Source organism: Lates calcarifer, linkage group LG5 (assembly GCF_001640805.2).
Source record: "Lates calcarifer isolate ASB-BC8 linkage group LG5, TLL_Latcal_v3, whole genome shotgun sequence".
In the NCBI taxonomy this organism is placed as follows: Eukaryota; Metazoa; Chordata; class Actinopteri; family Centropomidae; genus Lates; species Lates calcarifer.
The window spans coordinates 18713507-18740869 of NC_066837.1; the positions used below are offsets into that span (position 1 = coordinate 18713507).

General features: G+C 41.8%; 1 protein-coding gene and 1 long non-coding RNA gene across 2 annotated transcripts; one reads left to right on the top strand and one right to left on the bottom strand.

Annotated features, from left to right (window-relative positions):
* Window positions 1-175: 175 nt before the first annotated feature.
* LOC127142491 (uncharacterized) lies at window positions 176-2053 on the bottom strand. The gene is made up of 2 exons (XR_007813276.1): window positions 1951-2053; window positions 176-1730 (listed from the first exon to the last, which is right to left on the bottom strand). It is a non-coding gene; the product is annotated as an uncharacterized LOC127142491 (long non-coding RNA).
* Window positions 1999-27259, top strand: LOC108875904 (myosin-9). The gene is made up of 43 exons (XM_018665093.2): window positions 1999-2199; window positions 7017-7207; window positions 7426-7566; window positions 7742-7898; window positions 8313-8340; window positions 8844-8937; window positions 9429-9449; window positions 10804-10896; window positions 11217-11280; window positions 11648-11746; window positions 12101-12244; window positions 12895-12990; window positions 13168-13244; window positions 13333-13527; window positions 14305-14478; window positions 14684-14857; window positions 15407-15521; window positions 15743-15933; window positions 16077-16198; window positions 16589-16658; window positions 16758-16918; window positions 17071-17179; window positions 17420-17551; window positions 17753-17959; window positions 18060-18197; window positions 18362-18485; window positions 18598-18769; window positions 18922-19134; window positions 19523-19667; window positions 19759-19965; window positions 20094-20198; window positions 20528-20680; window positions 20798-21046; window positions 21211-21423; window positions 21551-21763; window positions 21893-22054; window positions 22244-22372; window positions 23075-23163; window positions 23431-23554; window positions 23735-23943; window positions 24128-24236; window positions 24367-24539; window positions 26222-27259. The coding sequence occupies exons 2-43, from the start codon at window positions 7022-7024 to the stop codon at window positions 26328-26330; spliced, it is 5886 nt and encodes a 1961-aa protein (XP_018520609.1). The 5' UTR covers window positions 1999-2199; window positions 7017-7021; the 3' UTR covers window positions 26331-27259.
* Window positions 27260-27363: the final 104 nt, after the last annotated feature.

Sequence of the window (27363 nt, forward strand, 5' to 3'; positions counted from 1 at the left end):
AACTTTAAAAAGGTGTAAAAAGTAATGGCAACACGCTGAATCAAGGGTTTTGCAAATGAGGCTTTTGTATCTGAAATGAAACATGATCTGTTCAAGTGTTAATGCTGTTTTTATCCCTCACAACATGTCGGCTAATCTGTTACCTTGTGAGGATTAAACCAACATCACTCTTCAGTTTATGTATGTTACTGTTTTATTTTATTGTCTACATTGGAAAAACAGTTACACTTTATAATGCCAACAGTGTGTGTGTGTCCATGTGTGTGTCCTTGCTCTATTTCATTCATGCTGCGACATGCCACCCCTACATTTCTATCAGACCATCTTTGATGTGTGACAGACTTGAAGACAACAGGAGGACCAGGGCTTGGGGTAATGACAGGGTTTGAAAAGAAACTTTACACCGCACCAAAAAAAAAAAAAAAAAAAGAAGAAGACAGAAAGAAAGAAAAAAACACAACAATAGTCCACGCCTCCCTCCACCTCTCTTCTCTGCACCCATCTCTTTTCTGGAGATCTCTCTCTCTCTTTCTGTCTACTCTCTTTGACCATATATGGTAGGAAATTAAACCAAAAGCTCATTGGTGGATGGGAGACAAAGTGCAGGTATACATTTCCCCTTGTTTGGGACTTTGTTGTTGTAATGTATTTAATTCATGTCTCTTTTCCCTTGATACACATGCATTTATCTTAAATTAGAGAGAATATAACACAACATACTGTGGGAAACTACTTTACACTGCGCTGTGTTTTTGCACTGTCACTGGACCCATCGACTTGTAACAACAAAACCATTCAAACATTAATATAAAAAACATATTGCGTGCAGAGGTCTTACATGTTGGTTTATCCTCTTTACATCTGGTTCCTCTCTCTACACAGTCAGTTATGTGTTTTGTGTCATATTTCCACCTTGGACACATCAGCAGTGCCACACCCCTGCTCCTGTTGCAGGTACAGACGAGGCTCTGCATTCCTACACACACACTCACACAACACTATCTGACCAGATACCACATTACAAAATCACTGTCTCGCTTGCAACAATGAACATATCTCAACACACTCCTTCTGTCTATAAATGGTGAGGCTGTTGATCATCTTTCAGAGTGAGAGTAGGGTGGATTATGTTTACATTTATACTGGGTTCTGATCAATGTACAAACTGTGTCATATCCACAAGATAATGCACACATCAGACTGGGCTTCCAGACAAATGAAAGTTAAACATGAAAATAACAAATATTTGTAAGCTATATGCAGTATGACTATATTCACTGTCTCAGTTTGTTTTTTATTAATCGGCTAATTATTTTGTAAATAAAATGTTGGAAAATACTTCATGCCTATTACTATTGCAAGCTCCCAGAGCCCAAAGTGAGTCTTCAAATTGCTCGTCTTGTTTGACCAACAGTATAAAACAGAGAAAAAGCTGCAGATCCTCTCATCTGAGAAGTCTAAAAATAATATACATAAACAACTTTAATTCTGAATACATAGGAAACATAAACAGTCTTTGCATGTATCTCATTTGGCAGGAAGCATTATTATTATTACTGACAGCAGAAGTTTATGGATCAGTCTGATGAATAAAGTTAGCTGTAACTGGCTACATCAGCATCAGTGATTTCAGTGACCATGACTCATCCTGTGTCCACTGGCCTTTCTGATCCACGCTGTAAATGCTGCCTTCAAGGACACACAGGGACACATGATTCACCATCTAAAATCTTGGTAAGAACAATATAAAATGAACATTATGTCAACAGTTGATCACTTGTGTTCAAGAGCTATAAAACAAAAATCTACTCGCTTTCGATGCTCTGCTTAATTTGACTCAGAACAGCGACATTTCTAAACTCCGGGTTTTCACGCGGAGCTCTTGAACGCGGCATGCACCGCGGGGGTTGTTGGGAGGGTGGGGGTGTGAGGGCGGGGCGTTTAACTTACCTGCGAAAAATAAAACTGGGCGGATCAAAGGTGCTGGCCGTCCATCCTCGCAGAGCCACCGAGCTGCTGGACCGCATGACGGAGCAGAGACTGTCAGCTGAACAGAGAAGAGACAGAGAGAAGAAGAGAAGGACCGAGCAGCTTCTTGTTTTTGTGAACAAAGTGTGGTGGAGCGGGACCGCGGTGCTGCAAACACGGACACAGGAAGACGACCCGAGCTCACCCACAGTGCCTGCAGCTGAAAACCAGGTGAGACCTCTTTTTGTTTTCGTCTGTGCCGGGGGACAGAGCAGGGTGGTCGCCTGCTGTCTGTGTCATCACGAGCTAATGTCAGAGTGTAGTGAAGGAAAAGTCCGTTTTATTGTAAGATATACACCCAGAAATAACTTGAGATAAGATGAGAAATAGGACGCACCTGGCCAGGTGTTCTCATCAGCACTTTAAACCTGCGCATGCTCAGATGTCACAGAATATCAGACAACTGATTTATCTCTAATGTTTTGCATTATGCATTATATAGGTTGATTAAACCTTTCAGTAGTCCTTGACTGACAACTAAGATTACACCTCTGTCAGTGATGCTCACATGAAAAATCAACCTCCAGTAAAACCAGTAACATCAACCAGTTATAGCAAGAATTTAAATGATAAATTGCTACATGAAGGCTTCTTTCTCTCCAGACAGTTTGATAATACAGCCTAATAACATTTTAGGACAGGTTATTTGTTTCCTTTATTTACCAGGAAATAATAATATGCTCAGTGATACCAGCAGCTTTAACAGGACAGGAAAAACAGGCCCGTCCTGTGGTATGAAAATTCACCTTTTCATCTTAGGCATATTCACTGTTTAGTTTTTATCTTATGTCTTGTTATGGCATATTTACTTCAGTTGGATCCTGTGGTGTATATTGTCTTATTGTTTGTGAACTGGTTTGCATGAGATGAGCACTTTTTTTTTTCCTTCTTCTTAACATAAACTGCCCACGCCCTGCTGCTGCTGCTGTGTGTGTGTGTTTACCCTCAGGATACAAATTAATGTGCATTCACTAAAGAGGATTCGGCTGTGTGGTTTTGTGATGAACTTGATCTTTGAGAACCAGCTTCAGCTGGGGTGTATTTTTACCCATGACTCGTGAAAATATTTTGCTGATAAGAACGTAGTCTTCCTCTTTTGCTTCAGCTCTGTAATTTCACACCATTGCTGCTACATCTGGAGACATAAAGAAGAACACCCACTCATCACTTTTTATACATGTTTTATTCAAGCGAAAGGAATAAATGTTGACTTTTTTAAACCTATTTCACATCTTTTCAGCAAACTATGTCCGCCCGTCCTGCCCCACCCTGAAACCTGACCGTTTCAGAAATCAAACATCTCCTCATTCGCCGCACTCGTACTTTGGCTAATCCCTGATGCCAATGGCACCACGTTGTCCCTTATCAGTCCCTCACCCCACAGCACGGGCTGCAGATGGCAGGGCTCGTGCTCTCTGCGTTAGGTAAGAGCCGTGGAAGCTCGGGGTAAAGCTGGGATTGACTGGCAGCCAAGAACAGGAGAGGAGAACAGGAGAGTGGAGATGCTGTTGAAAACATGCAGACAATAGGAATGCATCTGCGGCGATGACTGAGTCTAGAGGCTGTCCCCCCTGTGAGGGGATCTGGATCGGTTCTGTCTCCAGACACAGTTAGACTGGTCTTTACATGTTGGTTGAAAACCTGTCCAGTTGGACACTTTAGGTCTCATCCTTCATCCTGACCTTAGCATGATTTTGAAAGGGGATGTGCTGGATATTCTACTGCTCGTTTCCTTTTTAATCACTCGGTTTTAATTACTTGTCATTTGAGTCGATACAGAAGAGTGGACATGAAGACCGAAGCAGTTTGTTTTGTCATTTTGAGCCACAGTGTCAAAATGTGGCAGAGGCAGAGTTTGAGCAACTTCCTGAGGAAGTTAGCCCATGGATAGCATAAGCCACACATGTGAATGTCACAAGTTGAATGTGTAGGTCTTCGCGTGAAATCGCTTTGTGGTTTCAGTTTGATTATTAATGATGCGTTCAGGGCCTCTGTATATACGTGATGCTCTCTGTCTTCCCTGACCTCCCTCTGGAGACGCTGCAGTATTGCACAGTTTTTTTTTTTCTGCAGGAGTTTATTGCTGCATGTTAAAACCAGAAGAAGTGTCGGCGTGTTCCTCTTCCTCCTCCCCCACTGATCTTCAAGAGTCTGAGCACATAATGAACTTAGGAGAGACACAGATGACACCTTGTGCACTGATCCCTTTATCCCTCACTCTGTAAACACACACACACTCTTGTGTGTCTTTATCTCTCTCCACACACACACACACACACACACACACACACACACACTGTATATGCTCTGCTGTTTTTCTTAATCATCCATCCTCCACCTGAGAGGCTGCGGCTGCTCTGAGCGACGTCTGCTGTACAAACATTCATATATAAACATTTGTATTAGTGTTTATATTTTGTCGCCTCTGTAAAAAAGCCCCTGGGAGCTTGTCCTCATCTGAACGGCAGGTTTAAGGATAGAGGGCGTGTACAGCTGCTGCACAGGTTACAAAAACCCACTGAGACAAATTTGTTATTTTGGGCTGGATGGATAAAATCATTTAGGACTGAAGAGTGATGATACTCCTGTCCTGAAAATAAACCAGTGTGTGGACATTACTTGTAGGTCAGAGCATTTTTGTATTTACATTTATGCAGATTAGTGATATTTATGAAGCTGGCTTCACATGCAAGAACATGTCATTGATTCATTTCCAAATACATTTTATGTACATTTAATTGCCAAGTTTGTTTTGAAAAGTTGTTACAGCCATTTACCTCCAGTGTGTTTATTGAAATACTGAACAGTTAATCAGACATTACTGTTTGATTGAGCCGCTTGCAACTCAACTTGTTTTATTTGTTTATTGAGTCAACCTGGAACCTGACAAGGAGTCATGAGCAAAGATTACTTTTGTTTTTAAAGGGTTAAAAGCTGAAATGGTTGGGAGCCACTGCCTTAGTCTTAACAGAAGCAGGTAAAAACTCCTTCTGTTTGAAAGCTCCCTATTATTGGGATAACTTCCTGTCACACATTGAATCCATAACCTCTTTGATTTTATCCAAAACAAGCTTTTTTAGTTAGTTTAGTTTTATATTCACACATTACTGTCATAATAATCATTTTGTTTCGCTGCATGTTTTTGGTGCACGACCCTCTTGAAAATTAGATGCTGCATCTCATGGTTATAAAAAATATATATATATTTAAGATGATGTTGATTAAAGCAGAATCCAGGTGGTAGAGCATTTTTCTATTGAGTCTTCCTCCAGGGAGTGGTTGGGGAATAATGACATTTCTCTCTCTGCCTGGACTTGCCCCCGACATTCCTCCTCTCCCCTGTAGCTGCAAAGCATCCCTCCACCAGTCCCTTATCAGGACTTTTATCTGATTTTTAAAAAACTACAGTCTTTAGATGCACAGATCCTGATGCAGATTATTGTAATGGCTGCGCATTCATTACCTTTGGCGGAAATTGCGGACATGAGGGGAGGATTGCGGATAATGAGCAGTGGGAGAAGGAGTCGGGAATTTGTGGAATTCTGTGTAATGAGCTGGTGAGGAGGGAATGTGGGCCGCACGGGGAATAAAGGATGGACAGGTAGAGGGAGAGAGGGAGTCCTGCTGTAGAGCTCAGGTGAGAAGTGATTAATTGTTTTGTCTGACAGTGTCAAGCCTCAGGTCATAAATACACTGGCAAGGACTGAAATTTAAAATGTTTGACTTTATGGGATTTTTCCTGTGATCATCAACATTAGAGAGTTTTCACCTCTTCTTTGTTTACATTGCTCTGTTCTGAAGAGCTTCAGTGCACAGTTAGGTTTATAGGTCACAGGTAAAGAATTTGCATGCTCATAATAATACAGTAGAACATGACAGCTGTTGCAGAGATAATGTGCCCAAACCTGTGCTGTACCTCCAGTCACTTCCCAGCGGTGCAGTAAATTTTATCGCCTCGACGATTGTTGTTGTCAGAGTGTGTGAGTTTATGTCAGCACGCGCATCTCGGTTAAATATTGATGTGATATGTTCGTTAGCTGCATGTCAGAGCTAAAGTCATTTACACAAATAAAACAGGCTCATTATCACACGTGATAAGTGACAGTTCAGTCGCATGACAAGCAGCAATAACAGAGTCTGTTGTAGAAGTTCCAGGATCTGCAAAGGCCTCTTTAGTCGCGTTAAACTGAAAGGTGCTGACAATTATCTGTCTCCCCTCTGTGTGTAAAAGGAGGGTGAGCAAATCTTTTCAATATCATGCATCCAAAACACTATAGAGAATCATGGAGTCGAACTAACGCCTCTCTGACAGCGTCAACAGCTCAAAAACTGCAGTTAAAGTTAATGACTCATTACCAAGACTACACAGTCCTCTAAATTTAACGATAGAAATAATTATGGATATTTTTTTAAAGAATGTTTTATGCCATCTTTGCCTTTATTTGATTTCCACACCAGAGAAATGCCAGGAAAAAAAAGAGAAAAAGGAGAAAGAGAGGAGTGCATATGTTTAGAAACTCTTAATCTGAATCTCAATCTGCATCAAAATACACACAGTCATAGTCGGTGATGATGATTGGGTGCTGGTGGAAACTGGTTTTAAATAAAACCTAAATCCTGTTACTGAGCCAAGTAAAATAAAAGGGTTTTGTGCAACAATGAAATGTGCAAAGTGTTAAAGTGACTCAGACTTCTTAGCACTGAGTCATGGCTACTTGAACTTGTTATGAGGCTGTCGAACCACTTGGTTTGTAATTAATTACTTGAGGAAGTTAATGCCAGGGCTTTTTGGTTACTACTACAATTCTATATTGCTAAATAATATAGAATATCAAATACTACACAAATACTACACTACTCTCCGGTTCATTTAAATATGGTTGTGTTGTTGCCAAATTGTGAAACTGGGACTTGATCTTATTCTCTTTATTTGTGTTATTTGAACAGTGCATTATTTGTCTAAAATGTAATATTGCTCTGTCCTGAAGCTACCATGACGGACGCAGACAAGTTCCTGTATGGGGATCGCAGCGCGATTAACAACCCTCTGGCCCAGGCCGACTGGTCCTCCAAGAAGCTCGTTTGGGTTCCCTCTGAGAAGCTCGGCTTCGAGGCCGGCTCCGTCAAAGAGGAGCATGGAGACGAGTGTGTGGTGGAGCTGACGGACTCTGGCAAGAAGGTAAAGACTAAGGATTTGTCTTTTGAGTCTTAATTTGTTCATATCTTAGCATTATGAGTTGAAATTAAGTTGTTCGAACACCTTCGTTAACTGGCAACCAACCAGCATTTTGGTAAGTAACATGTTAAAGTTTAATTCACACGAGCAACAAACAGTAGGTTTCCTGTATCAAAGTCTTGTTCAGATGCTCATCTGACTGTTGTCTCTGTAAATCTCAGGTGAAGGTCAACAAGGATGACATTCAGAAGATGAACCCACCCAAGTTCAACAAGGTGGAGGACATGGCGGAGCTCACCTGCCTGAACGAGGCCTCTGTGCTGCACAACCTCAAGGATAGATACTACTCCGGACTCATCTATGTGAGTTTGGGTGTGGATGCCCGTGTTTATACAGCGGTGCCATGAATGTGTATTTGCACAGAATTGCATGTTACAGATCTCCTGTCATGGTATTATTTTTTTATTGCGTGCGCTTGTTTAATTAAACCTCTGTTAACACGCTTCTCTCTGACAGTAAGTGTTTGTTTTTACCCAGACATACTCTGGTCTCTTCTGTGTGGTGGTCAACCCATACAAGTACCTGCCCATCTACACTGAGGACATAGTGAACATGTACAAGGGCAAGAAGAGGCACGAGATGCCCCCTCACATCTACGCCATCACAGACACTGCCTACAGGAGCATGATGCAGGGTACCACAGATTGATTTTTGTGGAGAAAAACAATGTATTTGTATTAGACATTATGCGCCACAGTACATATAAGGTCCTGGGAGTGTGTATACATCAATATCATCAGGACTAGACAATAAGATTTCTTCAAAAACTTATAGATATTTAATTTACCAATCTTCATATTTCAGCAGCTGGACCCAGAGAATGTTTAGCATTTTAGCCTCACAGAGAACTAACAGATTGTCAAAAGAGTTGACAATGAATCAACTGAATTCCACTACGTTCTGCCACAGAAACTGCAGAGTCAGTCACCCACCATGTTTTTCTCTGCTGATTATTGAGCTTCACTTCAGCTGCCTGTGTTTTTTTCTATTATGTCAGCTTTGTTCCTGATCGGGACTTTTTCTTTTGTTCTTTCTCTTCCTCTAACAGATCGCGAGGACCAGTCAATCCTTTGCACGTAGGTCAATCTTTTCTGTTGGTACTTTCCCCCGTAATCTGGTTTAGAAAAACATGCACTTATTTCTTCAGTGATCAGTCTTTTTTTGCCTAAATTCACACAGACTCCTGCACAGTATGTCATCTATGGGTTGTCAAGACTGGATTTTGTTTAGCTCTCAACATCCTATAGACATAAGTCAAATATCCATTGTACAATAGAGCCACTTTTTTCCCAACAAAACAATCCAGCTTCATTTGGAGCTTTTGATCACATCACATGGTCTTTATCAGCAGATAAAGTACCAAATGCCCAGTTGTCATTAAACTGTAGACATGTAAATTACCTTTGTTTTCTTAGCACTTGGAGGAGGTTCAAAGTTCATTCTTGACATTGGAAACCTTGTATTGCTGAATAAAATGGTGCTTTTAATGTTGCCCAGTTGTGATCAATATTGCAGCTTTTTTATATCTGATTGACATATTCTGTGTATAAATCTCTGTATGTGTTGTCTTTTTCTGCAGTGGGGAGTCAGGAGCAGGAAAAACAGAAAACACAAAGAAAGTCATTCAGTATCTCGCCCATGTTGCCTCATCCTTCAAATCTAAGAAAGATCAGGTCAGTAAAGTGCTGCTGTTTTCCTTTTCATTCCCTCTCTCCTTCCACAGATGTGTAAAGGCTGCGATGGGAACCCCCTGTACTTTTCCTCTCCTGACATTCCCTGCTCGTTCCTGTCTCCTTGTTCCTCCCCTGTTTTGTAGATTTCCATGTTGGTCCATGTCTGTAATGTTATCTACCAGGGCAAGATGTATGGAGACTACTGAACATTCCTCTTGCAGGCCTTGACGTGCCTGCCTCTCGTCCCTGTGGTGACGTGAAGCGAAGCAGAATGCAGATGTGTGTGCGTGCGTGCGTGCGTGCGTGCGTCGTCGTGCGTACTCTTACACCTTATGTACAGGTTGTTTCACAAGACAATACATGAGAAGTATTATTAATCATTTCCTCATGAATCATCCAGTGACACCAGGCTTCCTCTGCAGTTACAGAATTTTTGTGCTGAAGTTATTATCAAATGTGTTGATCTCTCTCCTTTTTCACCTCCTCTCCAGGGCAGTGCAGTGTTGTCACATGTGAGTTCATCTCTCTGACTCCATAAGGATGGTGTTTTAACTGTTTGTGCACATGAACTACTCTACTAACAGGAAACGTTTTGTTGTCTTTGTCTGGGTATAGAAGGAAATGCATCAAATTACTTAAATGTAGGTTGTTGCTTTAAAGGAACAGTTCAGCATTTTGGGAAATATGCTTATTCACTTGCTGAGAGTTAGATGAGAAAGCTGATACCACTTGTGTCTGTGCAGTAAATATGACGCTCCAGCCCTTTAGCATAGCTTAGCATACAGACTGCAAACAGAGAGAAACAGCTAGCCTGGGTCTATCCAAATTAGCAAACCCACCTATTATCACCTCTGAAGTTCACTAATTAACAAAATTTGTGTTTATTAATGTTTAATCCATACAAATGTAAGGAATAGGCTGGAATGTAGCTCCCCATAAAACCACAGCTTGCAATTTTTCTTTGTTTCCCAGTCTTTATGCTAAGCTAAGCTAACTGGCTGCTAACGTTAGCTTCACACAAGTGGCATCAGTGTCCTCATCTCTTTGTAAGAAAGTGAATAAGTGCATTTCTCAAAATGTCAAAACTACTAAACTAAGATCAAGAAAAAGCTGCAACAGTAATAAAAAATTTTGTTTGTTTGTTTTTTTGTTTTGTTTGTTTTAGACTGTTTTAGACATGAGTTGGACAGACTTTCTTTTATATAATAAAGAATCTGCAGCAGGTTCAGAGAATAAAGAGATTATTTTTGCTTGTGGTAGTGAGCTGCCCTGCAGATCAGCAGAGCAGTTAAACAGTAACTTTATCTGAGGTTTGACTCAAATGTTGAACTACACCTCAGTGTCTCTGCTTAGTTTAAAGCAGTATTTGGTGGAGGTGTCCTCTTAGTCAGGCTTGGTTTTGTCATTGTTATGCAGTAGTATGTGTAGGTTTGGGGTTTTACTGTGCATTTCCTTTTGGGGGATTTTAGGCTAACCTGCCTGTGTGCCTCTTGTGTCCTCTTGTTTGTGCGTGCATGGACAGGGATGGTCTTACAGGGTTTTTGTGCTTGAATAGGCTTGCTGTGCTGCGGGAATGTTTATTGGAATGTGCAAGATTCAGTTTTTGCGTGTGTGTGTGTGTGTGGCTGATTGGGCAATGATAGCATCCCCTGAGGTAATTCTTTTGAATTCACAGAATTGTTTTTAATAAGCTTAGTGAGTCATTGCACATAGCTTATGTTTGTATTTGCCAATGAAAGATGTGCAGACCTGCAAGAAAATGCATGATTTTAAAGTTGTGCTTGCTTGTCCAACGTCCAGCACGGAGTCATGATAAGGGGTTATTGGAGTCTATAGTTTGCTCTGACAGTGTTTCCTCTCCATCAGGGGGAACTGGAGAAACAGCTGCTGCAAGCAAACCCCATCCTGGAGGCCTTTGGCAACGCAAAGACTGTCAAGAACGATAACTCCTCAAGATTTGTAAGAATGATTTCAAGCCCCTGAAAAGATCTTATATTTTTTCTAAAATTCATGTCTAATAAGCAACAATCAAAACAAAGGTGGAATAAACATCATTATGTGTTGAGTATTAGTTTAAACACAACACACAAATATAGACATCTTTAATATGAAATAACCAACGTTGCTCTAAATTAAGCAGATTATTTTGTGTTCTTATATGACCTCAACACTCACTGTAAGAAGCTGGGCCTTTTTAATTGTGTTATAGTCAACCAAAAAACATAATGAAACGTTTTAGTGCTGTATATTGAAATGTTTTAATTTGTTTTCTGTTTAAGGGAAAATTTATCAGGATCAACTTCGATGTCAATGGATACATCGTTGGAGCCAACATTGAAACTTGTATCCTTTTTATAAAATATTCCTCTTATTTTCTCAACTCTTTTCTATGGGGTTGTTAGGTGGTGTGGGGGTTAACATGAGCTTTGCTTAGAATAACAGAAAACAATCTGTATTTCTGGGCTGTAATACCCCACCCCAGCTTTGTTGTTAATTTTATATACATCTTGTAACTGTGATATGAACTGACATATTGAAAGTATTAAAAGAGTGTTTGACACAAGGCCGTACTGTCCCCCACAAGTTGAGTTGTGCTGTGTGGTTCATATTACAAAAAGAAATCTGGGTACTTTGCCTGGCTGATTGTGCTTCTGAACAGCATTTTGTTCTGCTGCGTTTGCATTTGTGTCCTTGACTGAAGTGTTTACAGATCTACTGGAGAAGTCTCGAGCCATCAGACAAGCAAAAGATGAGAGGAGCTTCCATGTCTTCTACTACATGCTGTCAGGAGCAGGGGACAAGCTGCGCTGTGAGCAATGAAACAGTTTTATTAGAACGTGAAAGAGAGATGAAATTGAAAGCTGCAAAGAAGTGGTTGTATTGACAGCTGAATGTGACTTGCAATTCAAGATACTTATGAAACAGGAATCCTTGAGAAACCTTTATAAGTGCCTGTGAAATAGCTGATTTAGGCTACTATGAGTGAGGTTCCCTTTTCTCAGTTCAGTTATTAGCATTGCTGGTGCAGAGCGCTACCTCAGGTAACCTGTGTTTATTGGAAGTCATGCTGAGCTGAGCAGCCTCATGTCTCTTCCACTTTACAGAATACTGTCCTAATGATAACTTCTCAATGAATAATTATCTTTTCTTTTTCACGGTCTAGCTGAGTTGTGTCTGGAGGATTACAGCAAGTACCGTTTCCTGTCAAATGGTAACGTGACGATTCCCGGCCAGCAGGACAAGGACATGTTCACTGAGACCATGGACGCCTTTGAGATCATGAGCATCCCAGAAGAAGAAAGAATTGGTAGCAATCCTCTTATTTTATTTAATTTTTAAAAAACTTGTTTATAGGGCTGTGAGTATCAATTAAAGATTCCCTGTGGAGTTGTAGACCTCTGGTAGTGCTATGAAACTGTATGAAACGATACTCGTGGATGACACGATAACATTTCTGCCCATAGTTTCACACCATTCCACTGATCACCAGGTAGCAGTAACATGTATAGATGTGCAGCAATGCGCCAGTAAAGGCAAGGAAAGAAGAAGACTGAAATTTATATCCATCAAGATATTCAGCTGGGCAAAATTATTTATATTTTATAATATATAAATAAAAGTATAATAATAATAAAAAGCACAGGTATTGAGTTTATTATCATATATGACAGAGAAAAGCATCAAATCCTGACATTTAAGAGGCTGGAACCAACATATGTTCTTTTTTTGCTCATCAGAATGGTTCCCATTTAATGTTCTGTTGATCCACATTCTAATACAATGGTGTTTTTATTTTCAACATGACATATTGTGAAACAGTGTTAGAGGGTTTGAATATTTTTCTCAATGTACCAACTTTAAAGGGGTAAATCTCTAAATATCTTACAGAATACAGAATTCATCATGTAAGATTATTTCCTCTGCAGCAGATATTGATCTCTTCTGTTTGTTGGTCAGGTCTGCTGAAGGTGGTGTCGGCTGTGCTGCAACTGGGGAACATGACCTTCAAGAAAGAGCGTCACTCTGATCAGGCCTCTATGCCTGACGACACTGGTACACAGACACAACACACCCTCATCATCATTATCATCATCATCATCATCATCATCATCATTATTATTTCCCCTGTGCATGCTGTCAGTCTCACTCCATCTGCTTAAACCTTCCTACTTCATCCATCATACACCTAATTACATCTTTCACTGTGACCCCCCATGTTTCACCCCCCAGCTGCCCAGAAAGTGTGTCACCTGCTGGGCATCAATGTGACCGACTTCACACGGGCAATCCTGTCTCCCAGAATCAAGGTCTGCATAGTAATTAGTACAGACCTTCGTTTCTGTGTAATGATAACTTTAGTATCACAGTATCACATTGGAGTATTTCTTTTCCCAGGTTGGCAGGGACTATGTCCAGAAGGCCCAGACTCAGGAGCAGGCTGAGTTTGCTGTTGAGGCTCTGGCCAAAGCCTCTTATGAGAGGATGTTCCGCTGGCTGGTGTTGAGAATCAATAAAGCTCTGGACAAGACCAAGAGACAGGGAGCCTCCTTCATTGGCATCCTAGACATTGCTGGATTTGAGATCTTTGAGGTGAGGTGTTCAGGGCTTGACAGATTGCTAGTTATGAAATGTAACAGTGATCACAGACAGAGCCCTCTGGTGGGGCTTTTTTGGTTTTGACTTATTTTTTTGTATGCATCCTGTCTCTTTAGAGTATACTTTTTTTTTCACTTTCCAGTGTAAGCACAGTATGTACAAAACCCCCACATGGAATAAGTATGTAGTATGGATTTGGGACATGCATTGTATGTGCACTGTGAAACTCAAGAGAAATCCCAACACACACAGCAGGTAAAACCTGATGAACAGGCAGAGACCAAGTCTGCAGCCCCACCATTCTGCAGACGACGAGATCTCCTGTGTCTCCTACCCCCCCACAATTTACCTCTCTCTCCTGAGATTTTTTTACACTTCACTTTACAACAGGGAGTGGGTAGGACAGAGTATAGTCGCCACTACTTATGTTTCAATAATAATATTGCCAGAGGAAGATTGAGCTGTGCTGTCCTTCCAAAAGTCTCTTGTCAGCACGATCTGCTCTGCCCATCTTTGTTCACCAAGACTGAATAAACATAACTGGTGCTGAATGATCAAGTACAACATGTTGTCATTTCAACATACAGTAGTCCCTGCATGTCATATAATGTATCAATTTCAAGATTATAACACTAGTACAGCATAATTGTATGAACTGCATTGCCACATTCCAAACTTATTGCATTCCAAATAATTCCAACTCTGGCATATTCAGCTGAATTTCCTCATTTTGCTGTGACTGACAAAACCCTTTGTTTTTCTCTCCTACAGTTGAACTCATTTGAGCAGCTGTGTATCAACTACACCAATGAGAAGCTGCAGCAGCTCTTCAACCACACCATGTTCATCCTGGAGCAGGAGGAGTACCAGAGGGAGGGCATCGAGTGGAGCTTCATCGACTTTGGCCTGGACCTGCAGCCCTGCATTGACCTCATTGAAAAACCTGTAAGATGTCTTCCTCTTATTATTCTTCATCAAACTATTTACACATAACTCTGTTAGCATTTGATTTGACCTGTCACAAGCTTTCTGTAGAACTCACTGCAAATACAAGCTGAGGCATGTAGCTGCACATGGATAATTAAACCAGCCAGGATTCTCTTGAACTGCAAACTGTAAACAACCATATGTGCCCTTCTGTTTGTTTAAGGCCGGTCCACCAGGCATCCTGGCTCTGCTTGATGAAGAGTGTTGGTTCCCCAAAGCCACAGACAAAACCTTTGTAGAGAAGGTGGTTCAGGAGCAAGGAACGCACCCCAAGTTCCAGAAACCCAAGAAGCTCAAGGACGATGCTGATTTCTGCATTATTCACTACGCTGGAAAGGTCACTGGGGATAACTTTAGTTGTGTTGTGGAAATTGTTTTGAAACAATTGAATTTTTTGATTGAATTTTAACACATTGAACACGTGCATTTACATTTAAGACACATAAGTAGGACAAGTTCTTGTCCTTCCCTTCGACAATATCAGTCACTGCAAGGCAAGACAGGCTGTCAGTTCAGTGTCATCACATCCTCTTGGGCTGTATTTACATGAATACAGTATTTTTATGTAGCTGGTGGAGTGGAGCTACTTCTGGTTGCAGTTTGAACTGTAAGAATAATTTTATAAGCTGATTATTTGAACAGTTGTGATCCATACCTCATCTAGTAACTATATCTGTCATAAATGAGGTATATTTTCTGTCAGATGTAGTGGGGTAGAAGTAAAAAGCAAAATAAAATGCAATACTCAAATAAAGCACAAGTACTTTAAGTAAGTGCTTCACACATACTTCAGAGTGGGTATCAGGGCATTAACTTAAAGTTAGAATGGTCCAGTGGTAACCTCAACTCCACAGTTCTTCATAATAAACTTATCTCTCCTGTGCAGGTGGACTACAAAGCAGATGAGTGGCTGATGAAAAACATGGATCCTCTGAATGAGTGTGTCGCCACTTTGCTCAACCAGTCCACAGACAAATTTACTGCGGACCTGTGGAGAGACAGTGAGTGGTGTAACAGTTCAATCTAATACAGCTGTAAACATCTTTTGAAAATGTCACCTCGCACCTCGCAAGTTTATTGGAAATGCAACATTTCAAAAAACAAGATTTTTTTTGAACAGCATTTAATTCCTGTATGCATGCAACACTAAATTTGTCACCATGTGACATGCAAACATGTTTTTATTTTGAGAAATTAAGATTTTTGTCCTGTATCCTCACAGTGGACCGTATTGTGGGCCTGGACAAGGTGGCAGGAATGTCAGACTCCATGCACGGAGCATTCAAAACCCGTAAGGGTATGTTCCGCACTGTGGGCCAACTGTACAAGGAGCAGCTGAGTAACCTCATGGCCACACTCAGGAACACCAACCCCAACTTTGTCCGCTGCATCATCCCCAACCACGAGAAGAAGGTACAGAACGAAGGACGATGCTCAGCACTGTAGCTGAAATTGATACAGGACAGGTTAAACTATGAGATGGAATGAATGTAGTGAACTACTAATGTAGAAAGCACATAAACAATTGTAGTCTTTGTTTTTGTCTCTTTCTTCAGGCTGGTAAACTGGAGCCTCACCTGGTCCTGGACCAGCTGAGGTGTAATGGAGTCCTGGAGGGGATTCGCATCTGCAGACAGGGTTTCCCCAACCGCATCGTCTTCCAGGAGTTCAGACAGAGGTAACAAACGGCAGGAGATGTATCCACAAACTTGTGGTGCTTTACATTTTTGTTACATTTTTTGCAATGTATTTATTTTGAAAGACTGATTTCTCTAAATATTTTTCCTCTTTCTCTTTCATTTCATGCCTGTCTAACGTAATCCCCCTCCCCTCAGAACATTTTCAGACAAAACTTAACACATATAGCCACAAGACAAACACACACAAAAAATGGATAAGACTAGTCACTCACAGAGAGGCTGTAGACACAAGATCTGTAGGCATGTTCTTTGCTGCGGTTAAAACTACAAAAGCAAGTCATAAAGTAAAAGAAATGAACTGCTGCTGTCCATAATTTAGTAGAAAAATCACTTCCTAAGTCATTTAACTCTGCTCATCTGTCTCTCAGGTATGAAATTCTCACTCCAAATGCTATTCCAAAGGGCTTTATGGATGGCAAGCAGGCCTGTGTGCTCATGGTAATAACAGTAAATCAGTTTTAGAAGTAACCGTTTCATCAGAGGAGGGAAAAGTATCAGAACTTTGTCATTGAGTCACTTCTCTCTTCTCCGTGTCAGATCAAAGCTTTGGAGCTGGACCCCAACCTGTACCGCATCGGTCAAAGCAAAGTGTTCTTCAGAGCTGGAGTGCTCGCTCACCTGGAGGAGGAGAGAGACATGAAGATCACTGATGTGATCATCAGCTTCCAGTCCTGGTGCAGAGGATATGTGGCCCGCAAGTACGAATAAAAATATATTTATCATTCAACATCTGTACATTTTGTAAACATCTTTGCATCTTTTTCACTCAGATCTTATCTTCCTCTGGTTTTGACAAATATGTTATTTTAAAAAAAAATATTATTATCATTATTATTTCTCTCACTCCTAGAGCCTTTGCCAAGAGACAGCAGCAGCTGACAGCCATGAAAGTTATCCAGCGAAACTGTGCAGCTTACCTCAAACTCAGGAACTGGCAGTGGTGGAGGCTTTTCACCAAGGTAGGAGATTAATTAAATCTTCAGGTGTAGTAAACAAATCCAAATCAAGTTGCAATTTTCCAATCTACTGCCATTCGAGTCAAAGTCTACAGTTAGATTTGTTGATTTATTTGATTCATCTGTGAAATATTGACATCTTTGTAGTGGATCTGTAGAGAGCATCATTTCATCGCCCCAAGAAAGACCAATTATCATTCTCTGTTTTAGTAATGTTGGGTGAATTTTTTGTTTTTCCTCTAGGTGAAGCCTCTGCTGCAAGTGACTCGGCAGGAGGAGGAGATGCTGGCGAAAGAAGAGGAGCTGGTCAAGGTGAAGGAGAGACAGCAGCAGGCTGAGGAGCAGCTCAAAGAATACGAAGCAAAGCAGCAACAGGTAGGAGGCGGAGCTAAATCTAGTCATGTAATCTAGTTTATGTTAAATCTGTGAAAGCAGACCAATTTATTTGTAGGTTTCTGTGAAGTCTTCTTTTGTGTGATTGTGGCAGCGTTCAAATCTGTCACCAACACACGCATATTTGTGACAAGTCGTAATGTATCATGCAGTCTCACCCTGACTTTGACTCCCCTCTGCTAGCTGAGTGCTGAGAAGTTAGCTCTTCAAGAGCAGCTCCAGGCAGAGACAGAGCTGTGTGCGGAGGCCGAGGAGATGAGAGTGCGTCTGGCCACCAGGAAACAGGAGCTGGAGGACATCCTGCACGACCTGGAGTCTCGCCTGGAGGAGGAGGAGGAGAGAGTCACTCAGTTGCACACGGAGAGAAAAAAGATGCAGCAGAACATCACAGTCAGTAAAGTCCTGTGGGATACAGAATGTAAGATGTGGAAAAAACTTGTTTTTGTTTTTAATGCATTAATGTTGCAAATTGTTTGTGTTGTTCATCCAGGACTTGGAGCAGCAACTGGACGAGGAGGAAGCAGCCAGACAGAAGCTTCAGATGGAGAAGGTCACCACGGACGCCAAGCTGAAGAAGCTGGAGGAGGATGTCATGGTGCTGGACGACCAGAACAACAAGCTCAACAAGGTTTCATACAACAAGTTAATTTAAACCTGTGGTCTGCTCTGTGCAGATCAGTTTTAGAATCCAGAGCTTTCAGTAACTTTGAAATATTCAGGAACAAGTGCCATCATAAAAAATTTGTGCATGGGAAAACAATTGCAATTGTCCCTGTTTTTATTTAACCTCAGGAGAAGAAACTGCTGGAGGAGAGGATCTCCGAGTTCACTACAAACTTGGCTGAGGAGGAAGAGAAATCTAAAAGTTTGCAGAAACTTAAGAATAAACATGAAGCCATGATCACAGATTTGGAAGGCAAGTATCTGCTGTTCACAATCCTTTTAACATGTTATGTTTTTTTTACTTTAACAAGTAATTATGGATTAAATTAGTAAATTACAACATTCCTGTGCCTTCTCACATACAGATCGTCTAAGAAAAGAGGAGAAAGTGCGTCAGGAGTTGGAGAAGAACCGTCGTAAACTTGAGGGAGACTCCAGTGAACTCAACGACCAGATCGCAGATCTGCAGGCCCAGATCGCTGAACTCCGAGCTCAGTTGGCCAAAAAGGAGGAGGAACTTCTCACGGCACTGGCCAGGTCAGGGTTATATTCAGTGTTTTTAAAAGGACTATGATGACAACTTGTTTTGGCAACATGTTCCCCCTTTTAATTATTTCCACTTCTACCAACATTCAAACAAAGTACCTATCTGTCAATCTCATTCCTCCTCTCCCCCTCATCACCTCCAGGATCGAGGAGGAGGCCGCAGCCAAGAACACAGCCCAAAAGAAGATCAGAGAGCTGGAGGCCCAGATTTCAGAGCTGCAGGAGGATCTGGAGCTGGAGAGGCAGGCGCGCTCCAAGGCTGAGAAACACCGCAGGGACCTGGGAGAGGAGCTGGAGGCCCTCAAGACTGAGCTGGAGGACACTTTAGACTCTACTGCAGCACAGCAGGAGCTGAGGTAACAGTCAAGTGTGTTTAGTCTGCTGCTAGATGTGGATTTTGCAACAGTTTTTGGAAAAACATGCTACTTGCCTAAATAATTAGTTGACTGAATCCACAGACATTCTCAATCAAAGCATTGAATGACTTTTCAGCAGCACAGTATGAAGCTAGACTTAGTATATACATATGTATGAGATCAAAGTCAATAAATTCATCCTCAGGCGACCAAAAATATTTGTACCAGTCCATCCAATAGTTGTTGAGATCCTCTTACACTTCAGACCAAAGTGTTAGATTGACAAACTGATTGTAATCATTGGCAAAAAAGACTGAATGCAATATGCTACAAAGATTTCCTCTGTCCTCTTCTCACACCTTTTTGTTCACTCCCGTTTTCTTCCCAGGACAAAGCGTGAGACAGAGGTCGCCCAGCTGAAGAAGACGCTGGAGGAAGAGGCCAAGATCCATGAGCAGCATATGGCTGAAATGAGACAAAAACACAATCAGGCATTTGAGGAGCTCAACGAACAGCTGGAACAGGCCAAAAGGGTAAACAGTGGTCAGAGGAGAAAAGACGCTAATGCTTAACCAAACGTCTAAACAACAGCAGTAACGTGTCTCATGTTTGCCACTCCTGCAGAACAAGGTGTCAGTGGAGAAAGCCAAGCAGGCCCTGGACAGCGAGTGGAACGAGCTCCAGATCGAGGTGAAGACTCTGACACAAGGCAAAGCGGATTCTGAACACCGTCGCAAGAAGGCCGAAGCCCAGGTTCAAGAACTGCAGGTCAAGCACGGAGAAAGTGAGCGACAGAGGCAGGAGCTGGCTGATAAGATAACCAAGATGCAGGTACGGACAGAGCGACCTCTCTTAAGCGTAACAGAGTTAAGGAAGGTGGTGATATTTCAGTCAGGGTGGATGTAGTGGCTGATTAAACTGTGACTGTGATCTGTTACTTCTTTCTGTCCGGTGTCTAGACTGAACTGGACAACGTAAACAGCCTCCTGAGTGAAGCGGAAGGCAAGAACATCAAATCCAGCAAGGACCTTTCTTCTACAGAGTCCCAGCTGCAGGATGTACAGGTACAAACACATTCACACGTTATTATCACTACTGACACTACTTGTAAATTTCTTCATTGTGGGACGAATAAAGGATTATCTTATCTTTTTACTAGTTTCTGTTGATGTCTAACACATTCTTGTATGTATATAATGTCAAATAGAGCTGGAGCAGTTAGTCTTATATGGCAACAGATTTGATAATCAATCAATCTTTTAATCCTTGAAGACATTTTGTTTGAATGTTTTTGTCAGCATCAAAGTAATCCAGTTTCTGCAAACAGCCAATTCACCATCAACTTTTCATGGTGCAATTTTTTTTTTCTTGTTTTCCTTTCTCTGAACTCCAGGAGTTGCTCCAAGAGGAGACTCGTCAGAAGCTCTCCCTCTCCACCCGGCTGAGGCAGCTGGAGGATGAACAGAGCAGCCTGCGGGAGATGCTGGAGGAAGAGGAAGAGAGCAAGAAGAACGTGGAGAAGCAGGTCTCCACTCTGCAGGCCCAGGTCGGTCAACAGCGTCTCCCTTGTCTGTGGACACCTATAAGACTTCTCCCTGTTGCACTGAAGCTTTGATGTATCCAACAAGGCCACTCAACCCCTCTTTTTATCTTATACATTCAGCTGGCAGAGATGAAGAAGAAGCTGGAACAGGAGGCCTTGACCTTGGAGGGGGCAGAGGAGGGCCGCAAGCGAGTCCAACGGGAAGTGGACAGCATTACGCAGCAGCTGGAGGAGAAGACGGCGGCCTACGACAAACTGGACAAGACAAAAACCCGTCTACAGCAGGAGCTGGATGACCTCTTGGTGGACCAGGACCATCTGAGGCAGATCGTCTCCAATTTGGAGAAGAAGCAGAAGAAGTTTGACCAGGTATCGTGCCATCAGTGTATTTTGTGTCCAGACCAAAGAAGAATTTTAAAACTGAGTGGATTACACTATGTTTTGGTTCTTTTTTTAACATTTCTTTAACCATGTAAGCCACGCTGAGTGGTCTTAACTGCCCCTTCCTGATCTGATCATCTCCTTTTCCTCAGATGCTGGCGGAGGAGAAAACTATTTCTACTCAGTACGCTGAGGAGCGTGACAAGGCTGAGGCTGAGGCCAGGGAGAAGGAAACACGAGCGCTGACGCTGGCTCGCGAGCTGGAGACAATGACGGACCTGAAGGACGAGTTGGACCGGGCCAATAAACTGCTCAAAGCTGAGATGGAAGATTTGGTCTCCTCCAAGGACGATGTCGGCAAGAGTGTAAGAGAAGACACTGACGTTTTGTGGTGCACGCAGAGCACATTTTTATGTTTCACTGATTCGTTCGTTCAAGAAGTTAGAAATTAGAGTACACTGAATATGTACAATGCAATCTCCTTGTCCACAGGTTCATGAACTGGAGAGGTCAAAGCGTGCCATGGAGCAGCAGCTGGAGGAGATGAGAGTTCAGTTGGAGGAGCTGGAGGACGAGCTGCAGGCCACAGAAGACGCCAAACTGCGTCTGGAGGTCAACATGCAGGCCATGAAGGCCCAGTTTGACCGAGACCTGCAGGCCAGAGATGAGCAGGGAGAGGAGAGGAGGAGACAGCTGGTTAAACAGGTACGAGGGAGGAATCTGAAATGTGTGGCATAGGCAGTTAGTTTTCCACTCCTGCAGAGTTGTAAATTTCAGTTTTCATGTGCACTTGTTTGCAAGAAAATGCTGAAGTATGATTTGACTCTTCTTCAGGTGCGCGAGATGGAGGTCGAGCTGGAAGACGAACGTCGGCAGCGCACTCAGGCCCTCTCATCTAAGAAAAAACTGGAGATGGACCTGGCAGACCTTGAAGTCCAGATTGATGCTGCCAACAAGGGTCGTGATGAGGCCCTCAAACAGCTAAAGAAACTCCAGGTAAAATAACACACACACAAGAATTCAATATGACGACTGAAAACAAGTAACAAGACCGTTGTGTCACTTAAAAATTAGCTCTTTTTTTAAGAATCTGTGAGTAGACCGACTTGTTGACTGTGTTTTCGCGGTCGCATGCAATGATTGAAGAGCCCTCACAGTGCTGCTGTGTGCATGTCTACTCTCCAGGCCCAGATGAAAGAGAATATGAGAGAGCTGGAAGAGCTGCGTTTGTCCAGGGATGAAGCTGTCAATGGGGCCAAGGAAACTGAGAAGAAGCTCAAGGCCATGGAGGCAGACGCCCTGCACTACCAGGAGGTACGAAAGTAACCACACAAAAAAGAAAAGAAAAAGAGTGCAATATCTGAGACCTGATTGGATGACAGGATTTAAGAAACTGGTCTGAACAGTTTCTTTTTGTAATAGATATAGTACATAATGACATAATTATGCAAAAAAATATGAACTAGTTATTTAATAAACCAACTCTACAAAGCTGAGATATGACCAACTTTGTACTGACAAAAGTAAGTCCACTGTTGTTCACACTAGACTATTTGACTCTTGTAGGAATAGGAAGAAATTATTTATTTGTAATGGTCCTCTGAGCAACGGCCAGATATATATATATATATATAATTTTCTTTCATATTTAGAGCTTCTGAAATTAAAAATTGGTAGTAGTGTATCAGTATCTGTTTGATGTATCTCAATCACAGCACATGTTAATATAGACTTCGTTTACTTCATCATTTAATACTAACTACCATGACCATGCATGGTTATCAAGGGTCAAGCTTCAAAGTTGCTCTTATTGTATTGGATTGAAGGAATTTCTTTCACTAAACACATTTAATAAATAAATAATGATAATGGTTGTCACTTTTTTCACAGGCACTAGAACAGGGCTCTATTTGAACACTGTTTTTTTTCTTGGTTAATTGCATACATTAAACGTTGTCTTAAGTTGGTTCAGACTGACAAAAGTCTTAATGTACTTGGACCCTCTGCTTCTTACAGGATCTGGCAACTGCAGAGAGACTCAAGAGACAGGCTCAGACCGAGAGAGACGAGCTCCAGGATGAGATTAACAGCAGCAACACCAAAAAGTATGAACCAAACAATAGCAACACCTATAGAGCGTGTAATAGAATCAGCTAACTAAAGATGAAATCACACAGTGTATTTATGTATTTATGCTGCTAAATGGTATGGATCCTCAAATTAGGCAACAAATTTTCAACTATTACAAATTTAGAAATTATATATTTACAATGTACAATACGGTGCATGCATAGTCTTTTTATCCACTTAGAGGAAGCTTATCTCTGTACATTAAACCATCACCTCTCCTCTTCCCCACTTGCTGTTGTCAGTTCTCAGCTGGCCGACGAGAAGAGGAGACTGGAGGCTCGTATCACCCAGCTGGAGGAGGAGCTGGAGGAAGAGCAGCTCAACACCGAGATGGTCAACGACCGTCTGAGGAGAACCACTTTGCAGGTAGGGACGCACAATATCTCAGATATGTTAAACGACTAAACCTATAAAGAAAAGACCTGCGGAAACCCAATTTTATCAAGACAGCACCTAAGATGAACTCATGAGGATTGCAGTGGAAATCAGCACCACAATGTGTACCTTCTAACAACGCCTCTCTTCTTTGTGTGTCTGTGGCGTTAGACCGAGCAGTTGACCACGGAGCTGGCTGCAGAGCGCGGCAACTCTCAGCGGCTGGAGGGGGCTCGCTCTCAGATGGATCGCCAGAATAAGGAGCTGAAACTGAAGCTGCAGGAGCTTGAGTCAACCATCAAGTCCAAGTATAAATCCTCCATCACCACCCTGGAGGCCAAGATCGCTCAGCTGGAAGAGCAACTCGACATTGAGTCTAAGTGAGTGTTTGGTAGTTGTGGTCCGTCTGTAAACCAAGCAAACACACGTCGCAGGAACTTTTTTTCTGTTTGTCCTAACTACTCCATTCTTGGATTATCTTCTTTGATAGTCGCTGTAATTGTTGCTTGCTTTGCTTAGATCTTAGAGTATCTCACAGCAATTTGCCTTTTCTACTCATTTCAGGGAGCGTCAGCAGGCTGCCAGGTTGGCCAGGCGGACAGAGAAGAAGCTTAAAGAGGTGATGCTGCAGGTGGATGACGAGAGGCGCAACACAGACCAATACAAAGACCAGGTACGCGTCATCACGAATCCTCCTTTTGCTCTCATCATGTTGTTAGGTTCTGACTTGAATCTTGAACTTGAAAACTTGCTGTTTTTTGGCGCTCGTTGCTCGCCACACTAAGTGAACCCTCTTTCTGCAGGCGGATAAGTTGAATAGCCGCATGCGTCAGCTGAAGCGTCAGCTGGAGGAGGCAGAGGAGGAGGTCACACGTGCCAATGCTTGCCGTAGGAAGCTGCAGAGGGAGCTGGAAGATGCCAACGAATCAGCAGACGCCATGAACCGTGAAGTCAGCACTCTGAAGAGCAAGCTCAGGTAGGGTCAGATGGTTTTCAACCCACAGCTGAGAGAAGAGCAGTCAAGATCCAGGGTTTGTGGAGCTTGGGCATTGTTTGTTTTGTTGTTTTTTTTTTTTTACTGTCATGTCAGTTACCCAACTTTGGGGAGCACAATACACTGGTGGGAAAAAAACACCCTTAAAATTTTACACAATCTCAAATATCATCATGAAATATTTGGGGAAAAATCTTTTTAGTGTTTCAAAAGGTGTGGCTGCATTAGACAGACACAAACAAATACAAATTCTATTTTCTTGTTTATAAGAAAAACAAACAAAACTAAATTCTTGACAGTTTCAATATGTCAGTTCTCAACAAAGTCAACAAATAAGAGAGAATGTGTTCAAAACTGAACAAAATAAATCAACCATCACATCATCAAATTAATATTTAGTAGTCCTGCCATTAGCACTAATCCTGGCTGGCATGTTCCCCACGAGCCTTTCAACTGTTGAGGGGTAATCTTGTCCCATTCTTCTTGAATTACTGCTTTTAATTCTTCTAAATGTGTGGCAAGGGGCATTATCTTGTTGAAACATCCAGTTTTGACCTCGACGGAACAATGCACGTGCAAAAGGGAGCATGTAGGTTTCGAGAATGGCACAATACTTGGCAGAGCTCAATGTGCCATCACAGACAGTGAAATGACCAACACCAGCAGCACTCATGCATCCCCAAACCATGATACTGCCTCCACCATGCCTGACAGTAGGTACTGTACATGCTGGAGATAATGCTTCGCCTGGCCTTCTGCGTACCCTCACATTATCAGGAGGAGGATAAAGCTGGAAACTGGACTCATCTACCCACAGAATCTTTTTCCAGTTCCTGGCTGTCCAGTTCATGTGTGCTTGGGCCCAACAACACTGGGCTAACCTCTGTCTCTCATTGATCAGGGCTTCTTGACAGCCTTGTAGGACCTTAAGCCATGATCTAAAAGTCAGCCACGTGCAGTGCAGGTGGAACACTGGACACCAGTTTGGTTTGACCACTGCTGCTGAAGCTCCTGTGATGTCATTTGGCGGTTTTCCCTGCACGTGCGGATCAGGATGCGGCCATTTCTTGCTGAAGAGACCCTTGGATGCCCAGATCTTGGTTTGTCTTCCAAGCTGTTGCTTTGTCTGTATTTCTGCAGAGTGTATCCAACTGCTGAAGGACTGCATCTGCACTTCCTGGCTATCTGGCAGCAGCTGTACCCTTCCTGGCTGAGAATCTGTATCTTCAGGCTGTGTTACCTGCGTTAGGTTCCTTGTTTTAGCCATTTTTGTCTCTGAAGAACTTTCAAATGCGCTGGCTTTATATAGACACAAAGCATGGCAACAAAAATTGTGTCTTTTAATAAAAAGCACAACCTTCATTACTGGATCACTGGTACCAGAATGACCCAATACTCAAAATTTCTTATGTGTTTTTATGGAACCAATCAATTTTAAGTTTTTAATGGTTTTTTCAGGATTTGTTCAGTATTTTGGCTGTGACTGTACTAAAAGAAATTGCACTTGAAGACTTAAGAGTGATTCTTAATGCAATATTTCACAAATGCATGGGGTCTCCGAAAACTTAATTCACCACTGTACAAAATCATTAGCATGCACATGTTTTGTAGTATTTAAGTAGCACCTAAGTGTGTTTAAACCATTGTTTTTATTTGTTTTAAAGACGTGGAGATTTGCCTTTCAATATGCGGCGTACCACGAACCGCTCCGGCCTGGACAGCGATGAGGATGTGGACTTGCCATCTGAGACACCTGAGCATGCAGCTGAGTGAGCAGGGGAGAACAGAGAGGGAGATATTATAATGACCATAGTCAACATGCAGATATAGTAAAACATTAACCATGCATTAGCCATATCAAGCAAGACTTTTTCTGAGAGGATTTAGCCTTTTATTCCCCTTGGCAATCTTCTTATAGCCTTATTGTCGCCTCCAATACAATGCATTTATATTTGGGTGTATCTCATTCGTCTCAGTGAATGTGAGCAATATTTTTCTACAGAGGCTAAAAGATTTTCTTGGTCTATTTTTCTACTCAATGGGTATATTATTGAATATTGCTCTTCTAACAAGCTATTGCAATTCCATTTTATCTGTGCTTGAGGTTTATTTGCTATTTACCATTTTTGGGGAGAAACACTGGTCATTTTATGCTTGTTTTGCACACAAATATGGATTTTTTTGGGGGGAGTTTTGATGCAGTTACAAACTGTAGTTCACATTTGCTAGTATCAGTATAAATCTGTACCTGTACTGTATGCTTTTCCTCTCACTGTGTTAATCTTTCGATGTTATTACCTCAACCAATATTGCACAATGCCAACACAGACGAAACAGACATAAGATTGGAAAATGTTCATTTCTTCAGAGTGGTGTGGTTGAATTTTGTTTTGTACCATCATCTACAATACCTTGGTTGATGTATTATTTCTTTCTGGTTGTACACTTTATCGAATATTGGTGGTGGGTCATCATGTAGTAGCTCTCACTGTACAATGTTATGTACTATGCTTTGCACAGCAGGGGGTTTCTATCAGCACGTTAGTCTCTGAATGTTGAATCCTGCATATTTTAGGTCCAGTATGATACATTAACACTGTATTATCAAAGAAAGTACATGGGATATTGATGCCAATATTTTAAGGCCAGTCTATATTTTATCAAATGCCTTAATGCAATAAATTGACCAAATATCAAATGCATTTGACTTGCTCATCTTTTGTGTGAATTAACTCAATTTGAAAAGTTGCTAGCTTAAAGGATAGGTTTATATTTTTTCCAAGTTTGGTCTTAACTCCTCTGTGTC